At 39.0% G+C, this 22,889-nt stretch overlaps 1 protein-coding gene across 1 annotated transcript; it reads right to left on the bottom strand.

Moving 5' to 3' along the window:
• Positions 1-3,234: 3,234 nt before the first annotated feature.
• On the bottom strand, positions 3,235-22,886 carry cfap69 (cilia and flagella associated protein 69). The gene is made up of 25 exons (XM_085445190.1): positions 22,585-22,886; positions 22,329-22,388; positions 22,176-22,241; positions 21,740-21,849; positions 21,579-21,655; positions 21,011-21,109; positions 19,527-19,679; positions 19,156-19,333; positions 18,595-18,718; positions 18,443-18,491; positions 18,206-18,327; positions 17,898-18,132; positions 17,112-17,276; positions 16,908-17,023; positions 16,692-16,810; positions 13,427-13,508; positions 13,075-13,267; positions 12,357-12,494; positions 11,755-11,831; positions 11,163-11,360; positions 10,447-10,533; positions 10,246-10,329; positions 7,002-9,248; positions 5,957-6,045; positions 3,235-4,181 (listed from the first exon to the last, which is right to left on the bottom strand). The coding sequence occupies exons 1-23, from the start codon at positions 22,672-22,674 to the stop codon at positions 9,084-9,086; spliced, it is 2,787 nt and encodes a 928-aa protein (XP_085301316.1). The 5' UTR covers positions 22,675-22,886; the 3' UTR covers positions 3,235-4,181; positions 5,957-6,045; positions 7,002-9,083.
• Between the last annotated feature and the right edge of the window lie 3 nt (positions 22,887-22,889).

A 22,889-nucleotide genomic window follows, 5' to 3' on the forward strand; every position in this document is an offset into this window, starting at 1 on the left:
GCTAGAAATCACTGGTGGGCAACATGAGTGAGGAGAAAACTGGAGCAGCCAAGCAGGGAGCTGCAGGTTGCTGGTTTGAGTCTCTGTTCAGATGCTGGTGTCTCCTCTCTCTGAGATGTCTGCAAACAGTCCCAGATAAAACAATAAGGATAATAAACAAACACGTGACTAAAATAACAATTGTGACTCTGATGTGTTTCATGTATAGCAGGATGGCCTCTATACAGCAGTCGCTGCAAGCATCCACATCGGCACACTTCCTTTTCTTTAAGCAGGCGTGCTGGGCTCCTCCTAAGGAAAGTGTGAAACTTCATTTCCTTCATGCTGGTGAACTTTTTACCAAATATTTTCATCAAAGCTTTTCCATCACTGACAGGGATTGTTTGGATCTTCACACTCATCTCCACCAACCCTAAAAAATGAGTCTCACTTTGCTCATATAATGCCAGGAGTGTCTCCATATTTCACAAAAGTCTATGCAAACATGTAACAGTATCCCATATTCATATAAATATTATTGATATTATAACAAAAGCTGTCACCAACACAATTGTCCCAAGTGCTTTTTTTATTAGTTATTGCAAATGCTTGATTGCAGTTCTTGCTAGATGACAAAACCACTTATTAGGTTTAGAAGGAAATGACTTTTTCTACATGAGGTAAAGTTGTAGAGCTGTTTCCCCAAACTAAATGAAATCATCATTTAAAAAACTACAATCTGTATTTACTCTGAACATCTGTGTTAACGTTTGAAATTGTAAACATGTAAGTGTAACAAACATGTTAAAACATAAGAAATCAGGAAGGGGCATGTATAGGAATTTCTTTTAGTTATGTATTAATCACATTATTTTATTGTATGATACCTTGGTGCCACTGGATTTTAACATGTCTCACACTCATACAGTAAGACAAATGGTGGGGGTCTAGTAAGGAAGTTGGGGGAAGCAGGCAACTCCACAGGAAGAGTCTTTTGTCTCTTTGAGGACTCTGGTAGGTAGCAAGGGAGTTTGAACCTTAAGGTGTGAAACAGCTGTGTACTGCCTTTTGTTCCTGGAGAAGGTATTTAAAGTCACCCCTAGTTTGTGGATTTGTGGTAAGCCATAGCTGTAGCTTCCCTGGGTATAATCTGTTGCATGAGGTCCAGTCAGTAGCAGCGTCCTGCTCCATCTGCTTCAGATCGTGCCACCCTTTTCCTGCAGCCACCACCTGGACCTTATTTTCAGGGCTTATTTCAGAATAATTTTCTCATCAGTCGGGTTTAATAAAACTGTACACCTACCTTTCACAAGAATTATTCTTCTCTGTTTTAGTTGGTTATTAGACAAACTCTTCACCCACTCATCCACATCCTCAGTGCGAGTCTGGCATACATTGCTCTGCCTGCAGCCGAGGTCCTGGTTTATAGTATGTTGAAGTACATCAAACTTCTCCCTGGAGGCTATGACTTCATGATGTGCTGGATGAGCCTTCTCAGTGAATTCAATCACCTGTTGAAAACCTTCCTCATCAGAATCTGCATTGAATCATTGAATCCGTTCTGCTTTAGATTTAAACACATCGATTGCGTTTGTTTGTCTGCATCTGAAGCTGAAACTCTGGTAGTTCCTGTAGTCTGCCATCTCCAGTGACATTTGCTCATACTCACGTATCAGTTTTAGGCAGTTCTTACACAGGTGAGGCAAAATATCATCATGCATTCCCAACAATCCAGGTGGGGTGGCTGACCTCAGGCATGCCTTTTTCCACACCACAACAGGTGTAAACAATTGGCAATTAAGCTGTGGCAACACCCAGAGACTTGCACTGGCACTGCAAGGCGAGTAGTTTCAGAGAGATGTAGCACAGGGAAATTGTTAGTATGCACATTTTACGTACACCTTTCAGGACCTGGATTATTAATTATGACTATTAATATAAGTGATTACATTTCCCACTTATTTTAGGATCAATAAAGTTAAACTAAATAAAGTTAAACTAACTCAAAATAAGAAGATGAGAGAATCAACGATGAGTAAAGGAGGACAAGAGCGAGGTAAAGTCAGTGAGGGAACAGGTAAATAAACAGGAATCTTTTAATCTGAGTGAAGGCTACACATATCATCCTAATTATTTTAGATTCAGCGGGTCTGCAGACTCAGACGTTTGCCCTGCTCACAAACAAACATAAGATTTATGACCACAGTTAATATAAAGAGATCATGGTCTCAGTTTGCTCTTCAGTTATCTTATTGAGTACAGCATGTGGTTCATTCTGTAATTTGTCGTCCCATTAGAGTCAATCAGAAGGAAACAACAGGGCACAGCTGCTCTGTGAGTCACACCACAAGAGTTGTGTTTTCTCTTCCTCAGTTCACAACTCTGTCCTCACAAACAAACAGCCTCGGTGGCTAAAGATCCAACTTTTATTTACACTCTGTGCTCACAAATGAAAGTCAAACAATAAAATTATGAACACCAGAGATGTTGAAATGTCAATTCTAAGATGAACATGATCACCATGCAGTTAACAGGCACTAACTAAATTTCCTAGAAGCTCTTTCAATATAATCTCAATCTATATTAGAAGCATCAATTTTATGGTTTTGTATGTCTTTATGTTCAGGAATGAGACACAGAAAAGGACAGGGTGTTATTCGGTGTCCATCTGGAGGCAGATGTGCTGATATGATACAGAAACAAGTCCCATGCAGTGACCCACAGGAGGGCTCGGTCATCTAGATCAGCAGTGATATTGTAATTCCCCTATTTATTACTGGGTATCATCCTTTACAGCTCTGAGTCACTCCCAGGCCTGATTGGAAAAAACCGATTCAAAGCGTCACCCAAAGCGAGAACCGGAAAAGGGAGTCTGTTCATCCCAACATCCCGGACCATTTGACAAACTCATGTGAGACCGAAGAATCAGTCGATTTGAAAATAAACTCATGTCACGATTCACGCCTTGCAGTAAAATCACTTCCTCTGCTGGAGCTTCAGTCACATTAATCACCCCATACAGACTGTGCAGTCGCCTGACAGCATCCGTTTCCCCTCAGACCGTTTCCACATGGATGAAGCCTGAGAACCAGAGAGCGCTTTGAAAACATTCTGACTGATGTGTCTGTCCTGTCTGCTTTTACAGGACAGAATGGTGCGATCCTGTTAAGCTTTAAAGGCTTGTTGTCCTTGAGCCGAGAAGCACCTGAATGGACTGCAGTCTGCTGTTTGAAAACATTAGTCTGCACACAGAGCTCAGAAAATGTGAACATTTTTATTAGACGCACAAAGAAGTGTAGATATCTCTGAGTTAGCATCTTACATTTACAGACATTTTCTTCAGTAAGTCGTTCGAAGATGCTTCGAAGATGCTTAGTGTGATTAGTGAAGAAATACTCAGATGTGATGCTGCTTAATAATTTATATAAAAACTATCAGAAATGCCTGGAAGGGTGTGTTTGTGACTAATATTAATGAATAAAATAACTTTGTAAGATTTTCAACTTACATTAGTTTTGCTGGATGTTTCTTCCTGTTAAAAAGGAGTTTTTCCTTCCCACTGTCACCAAAGCACTTGCACATAGGGGGTCTAATCATTGTTGGGCTTTTCTCTGTTTTCCTTGTATTATTGTAGGATTTTTAGCTGACAATAAAAAGCACCTTGAGGCGACTTGTTGTGATTTGGTTCTATATAAATAAAATTGAATTGAATTACATCTGTATTATACACATTTTTAAATTAAAACTAAACTCTAATGCTGTTTGTTAATTGATGATTAACTGAATTAAAGTACAAATCTCTGATTTAATACGCACTCCTTTTAAAGACATCCTGCACACAACACGTAGGGTTATCAAACTACAGCTTCACACATGCGACATGCTGATGACCGACTCACATTTTCCTTCGGGGACACTTAGATTTTCCTTCTAGCACCACACAGACACACCCACACACATAAACACACTCCTCCTCCGCTGACTTTCTCTGACGTTCACAAACACATGTCGCATGAACCGCAGAAACTGAACCGGTGGACAGGTGAGATCTCTCAGGCGTTTGGCCGCTTCAGCTGGACTCTCTCTGACATCCGCCTGGCGCTGTACAGAGACACTCCCATCCCCACCGCGGCCATCGTCATGGCGATAGGATCGATGAGGCTGCTCTGCGGCTGAATCTGGACCTCACCCGACATCTGCCTCTGTGGACGAGGTGGACACACAGGTGAAGAAAGGCTGTTAAAATATTCTTACTCCTCACTGAGTGTTTTCCTTTCAGTCACCTAGGGACTGCTATAGTGAGACACTAAAGCTTTCAGTGAATGCTCCACTTGGGTAATAATTCATCTGGCTGATGACAGCTTTAAATGTTCACGCTGTCCAATAAAGTTAAATTCAATAAAACAAAGGAAAGGCCCCAGAAGGTGCTTTAATTTCCACACCTTAAATGAGACTGATAACCGGGACGATAAATGTGATGCTTACATCATATATAACTTCTTTGGTTGGGTTTAGGAAAGGTCATGGTTTGGGGTAAAATTAACCCTTTTACCACTGATGATGATGAGTTGGAAGTGACAGATTCATCTCATCAATGTGTGTCAGGGCACAAATGCTTGCTTTGACAAAACAGCACTAATAACGGTAATAAAAATGTGTGGGCATAAAGAACACAAATGAATCCTGATCCCTTTATTTTCCTGGTAACATTTCACTAATGTAAAAATAACCAACACAAATGACCAAATCGTGATCTCGAATCAGTCCTCACGCACCCTCCATAACCGACTCCATCTCCCCGTGGACCAGCACTATTTCTCGTTTATTATTAATAAATACCCTCTAACTGGATCTTAGTTTGTTTCTTTACATTGTCATTCTGTATTTCTTTAGTCTTTTCAGTCTTGAGGTCTTTCTTCGAGTTACTGTATATATCAGAGTTTATTAGTTTGCTCAGATTTTTTCCTCATATTAAGTTTACGTTTGTGTTTCACTATTTGGTTATGATTGCTTACTTCCTGTTCTACTTTATAAGTCATCTTCCGTGACTCGTAATACATTTTACGTCCTCCCCTGTGATTGTGCTGATTGTCTGCACCTACTTCTTGTTTTTCACTGCTGTGTTCACATCCCCGATTGCATTTCTGTGTATACACAGCGCCGTCTCACCCCGCAGTCCTTTGCCTCACTGTCTCTTCTGCATGTCTTCAGTTAGTTTTCCATTTTTTTATTTTCAGAGTGGATTAATAAAATCTAATCATTGTTAAAGTAACAAGTTTTAAACCCTTTCCAACTTCACTACAGTAGCAAACATCATAACCTGTCATCTGTGCATCTGTTGGACACGCCCAGGAGTCCGCATAACTCCACCCTTTAGGCGTGACAGACCTACCTCCTTACCACCAGACACAACCTGCTTCACTGCAGTTTTTTTCAACTACTTTAATATAGCTTAAATTAACAGTATATGAAGGAATTAAATTAGACACAAAAAGTGTGATTTAATCGCCCGATGGGCCAATGGAGGGAAAACTTTTCCTAAAACCACTGATGTGTCTTTGATCTGTGAGCGATTAAAGATCAAATTGATATAAAGTAAAGGCTAAAGAAGAAGTCACTCATTTTTTATGAAGGTAAACATTAAATCTACTCACCTACCTCACCACCATTTTTGGTACTTTTGAGAACTGAGCAGGACGACAGCATCAGTTATTTTTCTGTTGCTGGAGTCTGAACAGCTTATATAACATAAACCCTCCAGAGATGGAGCTTTCTGAACATCCTGTCCACTGCTGCTGTTTGTCATAGTCTAAAGTATCGCTATTAAAAATGTATAGAAACCATAAATTATTCATTCAGACTCAGATTTGCTTTATGATAACAACAGCTAGAAGACTTTTCTGTGCACACACGTTTACTGATGAAGAACCACTTAATGATGAAACATGGATGTAATCAGGAATTAAGAGTCACAAACCTGGAGGAGGCGGAAGTATCCCGGTGTCAGTCTTCCCAGTCTGATCATCATTCCTGCTGCCTCAGTTTCTCCGACGGGAGAGGAGCTTCCTGCAGGAGAGGAAAACTCCCATCCCTCTTACTGTTTTCATTAAGTGAGCATTGTTAGATGAGATTTATGCAGACAGTATGGCTCAGTTTCCCAGACATGGACTTAGATTTAAAACAATTTTCAGAGGTGATCTTCCGTGAAATTTTCTTTTAATTTAGGACTAGGCTCACTCAGTGTCTGGCAAACTGGCTGAATATATTATGGTTGCTTTGGACGCCTTCACTGTTTGACGGGAAAAGCCCAAAAATATATAATTAGATGCATTTCACAGAAAAATAAAGGGAAAAGACACATTTTTCTTCCACATCTCATTTATCCTGCTGTGACACCCTCCAATTTATCTCAAGGAGAACTTAATCTTCTTGATGGAAATCAGTGACTTTAAAAACAGATTTCTGCCTCACTTTGAACTGCCTGGTTTATTTGAGGATGTTTTTAATAGATACATATTTAAACCATACTCAAGAGAAGTAAATCTCTGTGGAGAAATGAACACTTAAATTTTATTTTGAGCTATTCATTGTAACAAACCTAATACGTTGCAGACAACATAAAACTGTCTTTAACCCAACTAGTTTAGTCATATTGAGGTAATTCAAACTGATATCACAGCCTGACATAAGTTTTGTCACATCTCAGTTTCAAAGCCACTAAAGCAAGGAAATGTTTGAGGATATTAATTTTTTATTAATATCAATACCTTATTTTAAGTCTTCTTGTTTAGTATTTCTAAGGCTTACACTGTGTGACCCTTTAATAAACAGTTTATAACACATTTTAAAATGTTTTTGGACGTATTTGCCTTAAGCAGAAGCTAACTGATGACAGTAAAAGCTGTAATTATATAAACTTTTACTTTATCACTTTAACAGCTTCATTATAATGTGTTATAAGCCATTTATTGTTGGTGTCTCCACAGCGTCATCAGCCTTCAGGTAAAACATATCAGCCTCACAGTTTGAAGTTAGGAGGTCCTCGTGGAGTTGATGAGCATCCAGTTGGGATCCAGACGTGCCTTCATCGACGGCAGACGGACCTCCGGCCCCGTGAAGCCCCTCGGCAGTCTGAGCAAACAGGGGGCAGCCTGACGTGCTGAAGAGGGTCCTGTGTGTCCCTGCTCTTTTGTACAGTGTGCCACACAAACACTCGCAGCGCCGCATGAAAAGCTCCGGCCTGTCAGGGGTGATTTGGCCATCCAGCCAGTGAAACGGGTGAGAGCGGAGAGAGGAGGAGAAGAAGAAGAGGTCGCTCTGTGCAGCATGTTGCACGCTTGAAGGAACATGTGTGTTAATGCACTGCAGTCACTTATGTAACCCATAAAAGAGAAAATACTTTTTAACAACCCAGCAGTAAAAAGTTTAATTTTTACAGCCAAAAAAACTGCAGCATTTAATGAGAGCGTTAACCTCGAGTGGATGTAATTACACTGTGGGCTTATTATGTTTAAAGGTAAAGTGATGTTACATAATGCAGCGGAGTCTATGAGGCCACATTGATTGTTCAGGCTCTCTTTGTTCGTGGTGCAGGAGTGGTTACATAAATGCAGGATGAAAACATACCAAAACATTAGAATTTTATTTTTAACGATTTAAAGATTATTGTTAATAAATCTAATTACTTTATTAGTTTTGATACAAAAACCATAATTATTTGGAAAAAAACAACAATTTGAATTTAAAACAGATTGTACATGAATGCTCTGTGCACCGAAATAAGTCATGTTAGCTCCAAAGGAAAGCCAAGTTACTGCTTCTCACAGTCGCACTGAGAGGACTTGAAAAATATGTAAATAAATAAAAATATAATAGTCTGGTTATGGCTCAGATAAGTCTTCAGGAAATTAAAGTAAGCCAGTGTAACATTGTCTGAAAGGACAGAGACTGTGTGTGTGCCTGTATAAAGGGCTGGGGTGGTGGGCTAGACTACAAGGTGTTGATTGTACACATGGAGTGACCTCACGTCTGCATCTGCTGCATCCCTCGAGAGCCACAGGAACCAGAAATGTAAACACTATAAGCAGCTTTCTTGAATTATTTTTCTTTTATCTTTCTTGTTTTCTCTTCCTGACAAGTTGGTTTTCTTGTTCTAGCCTTAGTTTTTAGATCTTGGTCTGTATTTTGCTTCGGTTCCTATTTTGAGTTTAGATTGTCCCAATCTGTTCTCGTCTCTGTGTTAATGCTGTTGGGTTCATGTTTAATGTGAGTTTTCTTGTCTCTGTGTTTAGTACGTGTCTTTTTTATGCAAGCTTGTTTCTGCAACAGAAAAAGAAAAAAACATTTTGCCAGGCAGAGCAAAGGTACAATTTTAAGCTATTTTCTTTTTAAGTTAACAACCCCAAATTGTGTTTTTTAGATGGTGGATACAAACTTCCATACCTTTAGGTTGTTTTCTCTTCATTTTCCTTCTGTTTTGCTCTGGAGTTTTGAGTCTCCACCTGTGTCTAATCCCTAATCATCACTCTGTCTAGAATTACACCTTGCACTCAAAACAATAGTACTTGTCCTCATAAATATGAAGCAATAACTGTGAGTAAAATGCAAATTATTCACATTATTAATCAATAAGGTAAACATGCTTGGTATAAACTGAATGCACACCAATTAAGTAAATTTCATTTAACCATTAAGTTTAATGTTTAACATTTCACTTTGTAACAAAATTACAAAAAAAACCTTGCATAATTAACTTACTTAAAGTCTGCATTTTTGAGTATTATAATATTATTTTTTTAGTGTGGGTTGTTTGCACTGAGTCACTCCTTCACTGCCCTTTTTTCCCCCCGTTTAAAAAAAAAAACGTATGTATCTTCTTGCCGATTGGACTCAGTTATTTTGGACTGCTTTAAACTAGTAAAGTTCACTTTAAGTTGTAATGAACTTTCTGACCCCTCTGCTCTACTCATGTATCTTGACAATTCCTGTAAAACACCTTAATGCAGTCTTTACATTAATGCAGTTTAATTTTATGAGCATACAGCACAATAAATGCTGTGACATGACAATGTGAATGCCTTGTATTAAGAGTGACTTCGGTAACGTCAGTCTGCAGAAGACGCCGTGCTGAAGTAGTCTGGGTTTGGTGTTGTTGGTTCTCCTTTGTCCTGACTTGGGGCTCTGACCGGCGTTCTTACCAGCGTCACCTTCACTCCTGCCGGACCCTGAGCGTCCGTGCTCTCCACTCCAACGACGTGTCCGATGAAATGCTGAAACACACCGAAACAGAACGTCAAGACTACAGCGAGTTGCTCCTCAATTTTTAAAATTTTGATCATTGTTCACAAATAACAGGAAAAGAACTGAATTAAAGATAAAGAAACTCTTTTGTATCTAACAACTCTTTACAGAGCATATTCTGAAGGGCATCACATTTCACCAAAACTTCAGATTTATATTTGGTTATCACCTTAAAATATTAAAAGTTTGCATAATAACTACCGGTACACCAATTCCTCACCACCATTTGTTCTTACCCCCTGCGTATTTAAGCTGACTTCATGATCATTTTGTGCTTTGTGCATTATTAGTGCAGAGTTAAGATCTACTGAAGTTATTAATTAGTGAAGTCAAGCTACAGCAAGTCTAGTTAAGAGTATTTTCCTTTGTGCGTCGTACTTAACCCTGTCTCCCTGTCTACAGAGCTTCCTGGATTTTCCCCCGTGTGATTCCCGTGTGGCAGTGTCGGAGTGTAAGCCTGTGATCGTGTGTGTGGATGATTTGAAGAACGCGTGCTTTCCCCCTGGACTTCCCTGGAGACCCCTTCTTCCCTCACTCAGCTGTATATAGCACCCCCCGCACCTTCTTGTATATACACCTGGTGAATTGTAAATAAATCCTTCTTGTGAGCATCAGAACTGGAGTCCTGCGCTTGAGTCCTCCTCCAAACCGTAACATAAAGTACGTCTAATCTCATCTTATATATTTTCATTCATCTTCTTCATTTATGTTATTGGGCCCCTGAATGTCAGGATTTATCTACTATTAAAACTAATTTCAGAGATGCTTTCTAAGCCACAAACTCCAAATTAAGCTGAAATTCATTACATGCATTAAAAATGCTCATTCTCAGAACCAGAAAATGAGCTATACCTGAAACAGACTTTTTTCTTTGCTCCATTTTGTGAAAATAAGATATGAGATTTAAGTATTTTAATCAATTAAGTGGGTGACCTGTAAAAGTCACGAAAGGTTAAGTGTAAAGACCTCAGCAGGGCGGATAGCAGCGTCCTCGTGCTTTGGTTTAGGTCTGGATGATTCGGCGTACTTCTCCCTCTGTGCTTTTACTTCCTGTATACAAAGCGCATAACAAAAATATACACTTACTACTTATACTGAGAATCTAGATATTATTATTGTTATTATTATTATTATTAGGATAGAATTTATAGTTAAAAATCTTTAAACCTTCAGGGCTTCATAGTTTGAAGTTCTGGAAACATAATCCTCCCATGACTTCGCCATGAACTCCTTTTGCTTCCAGCGAGACTTCATCTGCGATAAAGACAGAAAAAAGTCAGAATTCATTTTACTATCAAATCAATTTTATTTATGTAGCACTTTTAAAAACAACAACTGTTGACCAGAAAATAACAATAAAATAATCAGATAAAATTTAAAAGGAAAGTAAAATAAAAGATAAGAAAAAAATAAGAATAAAATAAGAATTTTATCATTAATAATAAAATAATGACAAAATAATGACATTTTTACTCTTTGGCTTTTAATAAGCATTATTAAAAGCCAAAGAGTAAAAATGGGACTTTAAACGAGTTTTAAATGTATCCAGTGTTGGAGAGGTCCTGATATGTAAAGGCAGTTTCGGAGCAGTCACAGCAAAAGCCTGATCTCCTCCAACTAAAACAAATTGTCCCAGAGGATCTCTGCTTCTAGTCAAACATACAATGAAAACGTTTTACTAGACATACAAAAAAAGAAAGAAAAAAAAAGAGTGAATTTGTTTGATTATGCATGTGAAAATAAATCTGATTATTTGTATAGTAGCTCAGGAAGAAAAAAAAAACAATCTGTGTAATATAATTTGTCTTTTTGGGGTTTTTTGTTAAAGAAAAACATTTTAAGCTGACTTTCATGTAAGCTATTTCCACTCCTTTACTCCGTACCTCTGTGTATGTGAGTTTCTCTTCTCTGATGTCCTCCTTCTGATGGTGCTCCAGGATGCTGTTTTGTTCCTCCACGATCCTCTTCGCCGTGTCCTCTGCGATCTTGCAGATGGTGCTCAGAGCCTCCTGGTCGGGGCTGATCGGCCTACCGCCTTCCAGACTCAGTTCCCGGCTGATCTCATCCCACACCTCACCGACCTGCAGCACCACAAGAGACAGACATGTTGATGTTTATCTCGGTTTATGTCCTCTGCATCTGAAACCTTTAAGAGAGCTCCAGACTCCTTTAAGTCTTTACTCCCTGTGACTAACGGTTATTTATAGATTGTTTTCCTGACAGACTTTCACTGCCTGAGTATCCAAAACTTAAGCTGCTGGTTCAGCCACAGTAAGACAAAATAAGTTGGTCCCTCAGAGTTCTCGCTCTCTGTATTTTGTTGAACGAGGACTTTTGTACTTTCACTTTGAATATCTCTACTCTACTCACAGCTAAAGCTTCATATTAATTTCAGGTTTGAACAAACTTTGAACAGATTGTAAGTCTGAGCAACTATTATATGAAGCATCAACAGTATTTCCTCTTCACTTTTACCTTAAAGTCTAGATATCTCCTGATGATGGTCAGAGTCACATAATCTTTTCCCAACAATCCAGGAAGATCCTGAAACCCTGAAAAAGGAAAAAGTCACAAATACTCCCGTTTGCTTTTTAATATAACAATATTAGCTGTGCCCAACAACTGAATGTTTTGAACAGAACATCATGATATCATTTTATTACTCTGATATTTCAAAACTTCAAAATATCTTCAATCAATAAGTGATAAATTTCATTTAAAAAAGCCAAATTGAGACTGAATATGATTTGAAAGACTACAAAAAGAAACATGTAAAAATAGCCTTTTGTTTTACAACCTTCTGGATTTTGTTTTAATGGTATTTTTTTATTAATAAAAATAAATACTAAATAAATAAATATGTATAACTGGTCTATAGGAGGAGCTACAAAGAAATTGGGCTAGTATTTAGTATTTATTTATTTATTGTCATTGTCAAGAACAATGAAATTGCGTTTGGGGCTTCCATACAACCCCAAAAAAAGAAGAAAATAATAAATAATCAAATAATCTAATTACAAAATCTTCTTAATAAATACTTTACATTTAGTATGAAACTGAATAATTTGTTTGGTTACCAATTTTGCAGAAGACGGAGTAAATCTTCGATCGCAGGTTCTCTGACATCTCCAATACTGCAGCACTCGGCATATTAGCAGGAAATGAAAGCTGAGCTTCATCCAGCTGGAAAAGACTGTGGATGGGCCTCTGAGGATCTTCAAGATAAAAGAAATAACAAAGAGAACTATATGAGATTACAGAGCCAAAAGGACCTAAAATCTGATTTTTACCTGCTGGCAAAATGTAAAACTTTTAAAACCTTCTGTCTGAGACGGAGAGATGAAAAAACAAAATCCATCAGCTATGCAAAAACATACAAAAAAGTATTTTCATTTACATTGTTTCCAGTTATATTTAACCATTCCCTGCATCTGGTTGGCTCAGTGGTACAGAACGTTATCGTTACATAAAAATGTCAGATAAAAATCAGATGTTTATAAAATCCAGGTTGGGAAAAGAAATAATGCTGTGTGTGTCGAAGTCCAACACAGACAGTGGAGGACAAAGCAGAGGCGCCCGTAAAAGACCCCAAAACAACATTACAGACTAACAGGATACTTTAAAAAAAAAAAAAATTTGCATCAGCAGTTTAGTAGAAACATTTACCTGTTAGTGCAGCAGAAATCTAAAAAACATAAAGTTCTTTATTTCGATTTGATATCTAATTGAAAGAAAAAGGTGAAATCTGTTCTCAGTGCGATGATCTGAATCAACATGGAAGCATCGCAGACCGACCTGCGATGCTTCCATGTTGATTTCGAGGAACTCCTAGCTCCTCCTCTTCCTCTCTCCACAGCTGCAGCAGGAGTCTCGGAGCCGTCTGTCCGTTGCCGTCCCTCCACGTCAGAATGTACGGCACCGTGTTCGGGTTGTCACATAACTCTAACAGGGTGGCGAGGACGACACCGTGCACACACCTGGGGCTTGTCTGCAGGAGAAAAGGACGTTTATATTACCTGTGAACGCTGCCTTGTATGAACTAGCTTTAACACAGAGCAGCTGAGATCCTATTTTTAATCACAAAATACAGGAAGAAAAAAGGAAACTTTTATAGCCTCGACAGTAAATTCAGGAAACTTTTACTCACACTGAGTAAGTTGAGGAGAAGAAACACCCCGTCTTTAACCAGAAAGTAATCTTCTGTGGTGTAGCAGCCTACGACACACGACCTGATGGGAGAAAAGGCGCACAGACAGAAACTTTCTCAGCTGTAGGAGACAAAAAATAGACCCCTGATAGTTGGCTTGTAATTGCAACAAAAAAATGTGCTTGTTGAGCTGCTCGCAGGTCCATAACAGAACTGAAAAATCAAGATCAGACCCGTATAACAAGTGTTATGATGACCTGAACTCGAGGTCATTATAACAGATCTCGAGATTCTGTACTTTTATTTCTAATGGGGTAGACATCAAATATTTCTCCAGATTAGGTTAAAATTCACTGACCCTCTTCATGCTGATGGTCATATCTGTTACTACACCATAGCCTATGGATAAAACTATGATTAAATGTAGGTAATATTGTAGAAAGTAGTAAATAATGTTTCCCAGAAAGTTGATTCTGTTCATATGGACCACAATTCACTCACGTTCTGTGGACAAACACATCGAGTTCACCAGGGAGGATATGAAATAGGACAGTAAAACGACAAATTACTGTGAGTAATAGAGAGACTTTTGAAAGTTCATGTGTACCATAAACCAATGCTTACAGCCCAGTATTTAAGGTATAACTCTCACCAGTCTCTGGAGCACAAATTGGGTATTATTAGAACGCTACAGCACCATCTCCTCAGAGCACAGTCCCCCCCCTCCAGGATCCTCCAGGATCCAGAAGGTTAATCACTGCCTGCATAAAAACTGTTGGTGATCCCTCATGTCAGGGGTGTCCAACTCCAGGCCTCGAGGGCCGGTGTCCTGCAGGTTTTAGATGTGTTTGATCCAACACAGCTGATTTAAATGACAAAATTACCTCCTCAACATGTCTTGAAGTTCTCCAGAGGCCTGGTAATGAAATAATCATTTGATTCAGGTGTGTTAACCCAGAGTGAGATCTAAAACCTGCAGGACACCGGCCCTTAAGGCCTGGAGTTGGATACCCCTGCCTTATGTGAACAGCTGAGACAGGCTTTTTGAAAAACACAGCATCTCTGTCACTTTCGCCAAAAAATGGTCCACTCCAAGGACCCCAGGTCTCTCGGAGTAAACAGAATAATATAGTGTACGTCATTAAGTGCCAGGAGGACTGCTGTTTATCATGCATCAGGGAAACCAAACAACCTCTCGCTAAACACACAGAAGACATGCTTCCTTGGGGTGGGACTCTGCAGTCTATTGAACCTGCAGGCCAGTGGCCAATCTTTCAATTATGAGGAAGTGCACATCCTGGGCAGGGAGCAACACTGGTTAGAGTGAGGAGTCAAGGAAGGCGAACAACCATAGTACATCTGTCACCTTCTTACAGTGCCGTGATTGCAGCCACTCCCAAGTAGGGCTGGGCCATATTATACCGTTCACGGTAATACCGGTATAATGTTAGGCAACATAGGAAAATGAAATATCGCGATAGAATGGGAGTAAAACGCGCATGCGCAGTGCCTTTGTTTTCATACGCACATGGCCGATTGTTGAGTGAAACAGATGAACCAGAATTGGTTTGTAAAAATGGTGCAACTTCCGTGATGTGGAACTGGTTTGGTGTTTGTCCGTCAGATACACAACAAAGCACATTTTTTTGCAGAACATGCAAGCGGCCGTTGTTATTGTCATATTTGTCGGACTAAGATGCTCTTAAATCTGGGAGTAATCTGGGTCCTAAACTCCGTATCCTTCAGGTCAAACAACACTGCAGCATCACTTAGAGTTAAAAACTGTATAAATTCTTTCATCTTTAATAAAACGATCAGCATTGCTGCTTTACCAGGTGTAACTATAAAGTTTAACTTCCAGGCATCCATGAAAACAAAAGTTATTACATTTAACGGAGTTAGAAGTTAGCAGGAAGCTAGCGGAAGTTAGCTCGCTAGTTTCGCTAGTTACCTAAGCATGATATTGCATGTTCTGACTGAGAGATTTCTGAAAAAAATCAAACGTACAGCTCTGCTATCACTTCCAACATAAATGAAGACAGGAAACTAAACAGCAGTGACGTTTGTAGGGTTACTGAAGTTGGGCTAGCTGGTATATAATGATGTGCTACGTGATCGCTAGCGACACAGCTATGTTAGCATAACATAAACAGTGAAGCTGGAGGACGAACACTAACACTTTTCCACTTATAAAAGTTAACGTTAAAGTTCCTGATAGTTAGAGACAAATGCAATCGCATGGCAGGATGCTGTACACGGACCAAACTTCAGTCAGGAGAACAACTGAGATAATCCATCCACAATACGAGGTTAGTCATTAATATACTGCAACAACATGGGAATAGAGCAGCTGCCAGAGAATTCAACATTAATGAATCAATGGTACAGAAGTGGAGGAAGCAAGAAGAATGAGTTTAATAAAGTTTGATTTATCTGACTGCTTTGTTTCGCTTAATGTGCCTTATAATCCCGTGCACCTTATGGTCCGAAAAATACATACTGCACACTGCAGTTTAATGTTGCAAAGCACCTCTTTTTAACTTCAGTGGATATTATACATGGTTATGCTCAGGATGTGTCAGCCCATTTCTACTGGAAATGCCTTTTGGTTAAACTTTCAGCAAGGAATTTGCATTTGCACTGTTACATTTTTATAAAGCTTTAATGTACATAAAAACCAGCTTCTTGTTTAAGTGAAAATAAATGGAAGATTGTTTTTTTGCGCTAGTAATGTTGTGGAGTTGTATTTTGTCTCGCATCAATTATATCGTTGGTTATATCGTTATCGCAAATTTTCAAATATATATCGTGATAAATATTTTTGGCCATATCGCCCTGCTCTACTCCCAAGCTCACTGTAAGTCGTACTGATTAATGTTCATTATGACTAGTTTACTGCATAAACCTTCAGAAAAACGAAAATAAAATTGAAAATAAAATACTTATCAGCAAAAGGCCCCAGATTTAAGAGGTTAAATGCCTCTGAGCTGAACTGCATTCATATTATGTAAACTGAGCAAGTCCCATTTGTCCGCTAAGGCAGTTATGCCATTAAATCGAAGTGAGTTTTTCATCTGCTCCAATACAGAAACTATATTATACAATTAAATTATGCCTAACAAAGACATCATCATACATCTGGCTAACAGAGTTACACTTCTGGTTTCTCATATTACTCTAGCCTGGATCTGGCAAATGTAAATGACTGTACAAGTATGAATAAATACAGCAGTTAATCTATTAAAGTGTGCTGCAGTTCACTGACCACACACAGTCCACTGTGGAGAGCACGAGCTTGTTGTGTCCGAGGCCGCTGTAAAACTTGTCGGAGCCTTTTTTCAGAAAATGAACCGCCATCTCAACTCCCTCTGAGCCAAACAGTTCCTATGAAACAGAACAGGCAGCAAACAAACACAGACTCACCAGATATCCAACTAGCCAGTTCTAAGCGCTTTTATTAAGTTAGCAATATGAGCTTTACCTTTCTGTGCATGTCGGTCTCACACAGCGTTGAAAGGATCACCTGAATATCCGACTTTATCTCCAGAGCGACGACATCATCTTCATCAGGACCCGCGTCTATCTGCATGAGAATCCCTGAGGAAACACGACAGTTTTGACTCTACTGAATTCATCAACAGTAAATGTTGATATTGAGCATGTGTCATGTGTCCAGTCCAGTCACCCAGAAGCTGGTTGATGATTCCCTGATCACAGAGGTCCTGGTTTACAGACTCTTCACCCAGAGAAGTCACCGATCTCAGCACTCTGATACAGTGCCGCGTCTGTGCCTTCTTACCGCCTCTGCCTCCGGTGGCGTGGAAGCTGTGACCCTGGCCAAAGTAAGAATCTGAAATAAAGGAGAGAATATAGTTACTGACTGATTGTTCAGTTTGTGAAAAAGTTTGCGAACCCTTTAAGATTTTGTATATTTCTGCATATATTTTCTTTGCAAGCTCCTTTGAATATTTCTGCATAGATATTATCTAAAATATAACAAGTGTTTTACCCATTTCCTAAATACAGATAAAGAAAACCTGATTAAAAATTCAAATGAAAATGTTTCATTGGACTTTATTTAATGAGGTGTGTATTACATGGATTACATACTTCATTAAAAGTCAAAAGCATGTGAGAGGAGTTGAAATGTGTATTATTTAAGAGCTATTTTTGGTTAGATTTGGGGGTGTGATTATGAGGTATTTTGTAAGCTGTGAAACTAGTTAAACTATCAGTTGCATTAAAAAATAACCTTTAAGAGACAAAAGAAGAGTATGATAAAGTGTAAGAGATAAAAGCTGTTTAAATGTCTGTTGCGTAGCAAATCATGGTCATGACAAAAAGTAAGTGTATAAGTGACTTTGTGTTTGGCTCAAATACACTCTGATAGGACACTGCAATTCCCTTGACCTTTAACCTTTCAGATACAGTACAGATTCTGCTTGGTCTTGTTTTTCTTGTGTTTCCTAACCTGGCCCAACACACCAGTCCAGCAGGAGTAGCAGACAGGTACTCCCCTCACAGGAAATGTACTCCTCCAACATGAGCGGCCCGATGGTGGCGAGGGTGGCCAGCGCCTGCAGCTGGAGCTCCTCCTTTTGCGCAGCGGACCAGTGTCGTGACCCCGACTGACACTCAGACGAGGAGGCGACAGGCGGCTTCATGAGCGCCAGCAGAGCCAGAACAACACGTTCTTCTTTATAAAGCTGAGAGAAGAAAACTGAGTCATCACACAGGTTATCCAAACTTAAACAATAACTGGGTGAGTGTGTGACTGACCTGCAGGGCAGCCAAGTCCCTCGACATAACAACCAGCAGATTCAACAGCAACTTCTTCATTTTCAAGTCTTCGTTACTATAGCTGAGCTTCAGGTTGCGGATCAAAGGGTTGTGACTTTTCACTAAAACATAAATAAAATAAGCAGTTTTATTTTCATAAAAGATGCTACTGTATTCATGAATAATGAAGTCATTTGTAAAAAAGTGTGTAACATTTAAAGGATCGAGTGCCCTCACGCTCTGGAAATGTGCTGAAAACCACAAGCTGTTTGGCAAATGAACTCTCCTGAAAATTAGAAACACCTCAAATTATTAAAGAAATTCATAAAAACACCCGGTGGGTGAAAAAAAGTAACAAATTACAATTCATTAAACTGTCCTGTACTCACAATAAGCTGTGAGCCTGGACTTTCTGCAATGAGAGTTGTGATCACGAGCAGATCGTTTCTGAGTTGGAGGTCTGAATGTCCAGAGCCGGTGTTCAGCAGGTGAAAAAATGCTTCTTTCAGAGAGCTGAGGAACAAATAAAGCCAAAAGTCAGCTATCAAAGGATAAATGACAGCACAAAGGCCTGCCACATAAGGAACACACAACCAACAGAAATCAGATGAATTACAAATAATTAAACTTTTCCATTAAAAATGATGGTTTGGCTAAAATCAGAGCTGCAGGCATTTCAATTATGTAAAATCATTACACACAACAAAAGAATGATGTATTTGTTATGTTTATTTCATTGTAGTTCTGTATTTCTTCCCTAGTCTTTTAAAGGTGTGTTGATTGTTCGAGGCATTTAATAGATTAGAAAAACATTGTACTTAAAATCTTGAAATTTTTGTGAAGTAAACTCCAAGGAATTTTCCCTTATGCTGCCTCATTTAAAAGATTCTACATCCATCAGGCACATCGTGCACATTTAAAAGCATCTTAAATGAGGAGGACACGCGTACAGGACACACTCCAGGGTGCCGAGCTGAGCGGTGACCACCTCCTTGTTGCCCCTCTCCAGCAGGTTCCAGAGGATTTCGGAAGAACGGAACAGGACCTGGCCGGACGGATCGTGGTCGTTCATGTGGAGACATACCGTCTCTGCTCCTCGTGCGTGGAGTATTGACGAACAGTTCATATCTGTGGTTGTAAAGTGAAACATAGACGTGTGTAACCCAGTAAATAACCCAGTTATTTTAAGGACACTTAAAATCATCATTGTCCGAAAGTCTGATTTATGTTCTTGAGAGCTGGCTACGTTCTCCAATGAAGGAGGTCATCTGCTCCTCCCCTTCCCTCCCTCACTGGCTCTGCATTGAAATAAATGACTGACCAGAGCAGCTGGAGAGGATCTGAAGGATGTGAAGGAGTTGCAGTTTGATGGTGGGCTGGTTTTCGAGAGTGGCCATGGAGAGGAGAAGTGTCTGAGCCAGCTCACTGCGCTCCAGCAGCTGCAGCCTGTAGCCTGGAGAGGTCGGCTGGAGGCCTGAGGAAACAGAGCAGAAACATTATTAAATACAACTATAAATGTTTAAATGCCAGGTTCAACATCAGGGAAGAAACAAGCTAAGAGATCATTATAAGCCATTTAAAGTGGATTTATTAAGGTGATTTCAGCCATAGCGCAATCCCTCACATCAGCTTCTGTTTAAAACAAGTAATTTTAGCCCTTTTCCTCTTACCCCAACCTCATCCTGATTGGCTGACCCTCACAAACAGAAGCAGGTGGTGCTTCTATGCTTATATGCAGAGTTGTGCAACTTAGATGAACATATTAGAGTTATCAGCCTTTACAGAGCCAGGAGATGAAAAAAAGGCTTTTGTCAAACATGGATTAATTTTTCATACAATCTCCTCATTACCCAAAACTTTGAAATGTTAAAAATAATCATTAAATATTCTTATTGATTATATTTTCTTCTTTTTTTCCCCTTGAATTATGTATAAATGCCACATATTGTACAATTGTATATATATTTCATGTGAGCTTGTTCTTTTTTCTTTGTTCGGAAGAGAGCAGAGTGGGAGGTGAGGGTGGGGGAAAAGGGTTTCTATTACAACAGCATATTATTGGAAACTACCTTTGTATGTTGTTGCAAAAGTAATAAAAAATATTTTAAAAAAAATCATTAAAAATTCTAAAAGTGTGCATAAAACAGAAATTAAGAAATTAAATTGTCCACTTTAAGGAACAAGACAATTACACTAATAACTAAAGAGGAATCAACATTAAAAAAAGTCATGCCATGGTCAGAAAAAAAACCCCACAAATTAGATTCAGATGAAAATAAAAATTAGAGTCGCACTAAACATGAGTTTCTGGAACAAATGATGGTCAATTACTTTAATAAAGACTAAACTAACAACAAAATATATAAGTAAAAATGAGCCCTTGTACTGACCAGCCACCTACTTCACACTGGCGATATGCCTCTTGAAAGTCTACCCAAAACACTCTTTTAAATTATCAGAAAAATAACTTACCAATCCTTATTTCAGCCTCATATTTGACAGATTTTATGATCTATTCAACTTGTGCTATAATGTGTTCAAAAACTTTATCTCTTAATCCTGAACAGCCTCATAGGACACTGGGTACGGCTGTAAGCTCATGTACATATCTATATGAAATCTAACCAATTCTAATAAAGAAAACATGAAGAAAACAAATGAAAAGAAAAGAGAAGAAACACAAAGGACAAAGAAAAGCACAAGCATGCCACCACAGACGCCATGACAGAGCCTCACTTAGTGAAAGTCTAGAAAATCGGTTGTTAGAAGGGAAAGTCCGAGGCTTTCGTGTGGTACCATCCGTACCATCGAGCATCTGTTTGGGAGCCACAGAGCTGTAGAATGATTTCACGCATTCAAATATGAGCTGCCTCACTTCGGCATCAGACACTCTCATCAGACACCCTGCCAAGAGAAACACAACTCAGAAGCGCTCCATGTCGTCATTCTCATCTGAAGAACAAAAACTTCAAATGATTAAACATTTCTTAAAATTTAATAATCTATATTTCTGAGTTGTTTTTAAAAATTCACATCTTTAGAGGGAGCTAGCTTGTTTTGAATGTCATGCAGCATGTAAGGTTAACATGCCATAGCAGAAATCTTTCGATCATTAGGTTTGTAAAAATGTGATCATGTATTGCAAACAAGACCATTAAAAACCAACTAAAATAATAAAAATGTTTCAAAATTAGAAGCTGGAATTATGAAATGTTTCACAATTTTGTTCCTGTTTTGAATTTTTAACACTCTACGATCAAATAATGTTACTTTCTGTCTTTTTGTTTTAAAAAAACCCAACAACATAATTTGCACCTGTATATATATGTATTTAAAGCAGCAGTGACTGGCCAATCTGCGAGCCCTTTATTACCCATATGAGAGAGAAACTCTGTGACATCCTGAGCGTAGTGCAGCTCGTCAGATGTCTTCTCCTTCAGAAAGGGAAGCCTGAGACGAAAGACAGCAGCACTCTGATGATCAGATCATCTTGTGAGATAAAATATGAGCTGTTTGCTTGAAAGGGTTTCTTACCTACAAATTGTAAGAGCTTCACACAGAATGGACACATATTCGGGGTGATCTGTCACCTTCTCTGCGCAGATGTTGAGTATTTTTGCGATGGCTGTCAGTTCTTTTAAAAGCTTCAGACAGTTAAAGAAGTTTTTGGCAGATTGTTCACTCATGCAGAGCTAAATCCCGATAAGGGAGGGGAGGTGATGGGTCATTGTGATAACTGAGCCTATTTCTGAACAGAAAATGCTGACAGAAAGAGTGATGCTGTGATAAATTAGAGCCTTGGGACCAATGTTTGGTTTTGTGTTTACATGGTATGAGAGCAGATCTATTTCCATCACTGCAGCAGGGGACCATAATGAGGAAAATTTGACAATCTGCTGCGCTGTGTGACGCATGAGAGGGATTTCTTAGAAAGACAGTCTACAATATGAGAAAAAAACCGAAAGGATACAAAGCCAATTTGGCTTTTCTTCAGTAGTTTCTTCAGAACAAAAAGGTGCCTTTCCTTCAAGTTAGTCTTTAGTAAAAATAGGGGGATTAAATGCACTATATGTGTAATACAATAGCAGAAAAAAGAGGACTGGCATTCAGGTTTTTAACTTACTGTCAAAGGATCTTCAAGAAGACAAATCACCTTACTGAGATCGAGACTTTTAGCATTAACCTGGAGAGGAATTTAGGTTATAGTTTAGGCTGGGATATAATTTGCAATTTCTGAAATGCTCAGAAAAGTTAGAAACAATTTAACAGCAACACTATTGTGTTCAGCTGTTGATGCTTTAAATACCTGTAAATCAGGCGTTATCACACTCTAACAATGTCATTTACTTTCCCGGTGGAGACATTTCCAAACTGCTCACCTCCTGATGGCGGTGGCTCTTCTGGGATGCTTTCAAACCAATTACAGGGATCCCCGGCTTTCTTCTGTGCACAACTTTTCCCGAATCCATTTGTAAATTTAGAACCGCTTTCTAGCTTCAGTTTTTAAAGGCTAAAAATTTAAAAAAAATTAAACATTCTCCTTTTTTAATACCTGCTGTTTTTGTTTTCGAACAAACGTGCTAACGATGCTCAGCCTGAACTTATGTAGCTTTTTAACAATCACCTCTCCTCTTCTTCTCTCCGTTTATGTTGCCAGTCTGACAGCGTACTGCCGTTGCTATGG

Source organism: Copadichromis virginalis, linkage group LG22, assembly GCF_057382275.1.
Source record: "Copadichromis virginalis isolate Kocher_CV1m ecotype Utaka linkage group LG22, C_Virginalis_male_GT1.1, whole genome shotgun sequence".
In the NCBI taxonomy this organism is placed as follows: Eukaryota; Metazoa; Chordata; class Actinopteri; order Cichliformes; family Cichlidae; genus Copadichromis; species Copadichromis virginalis.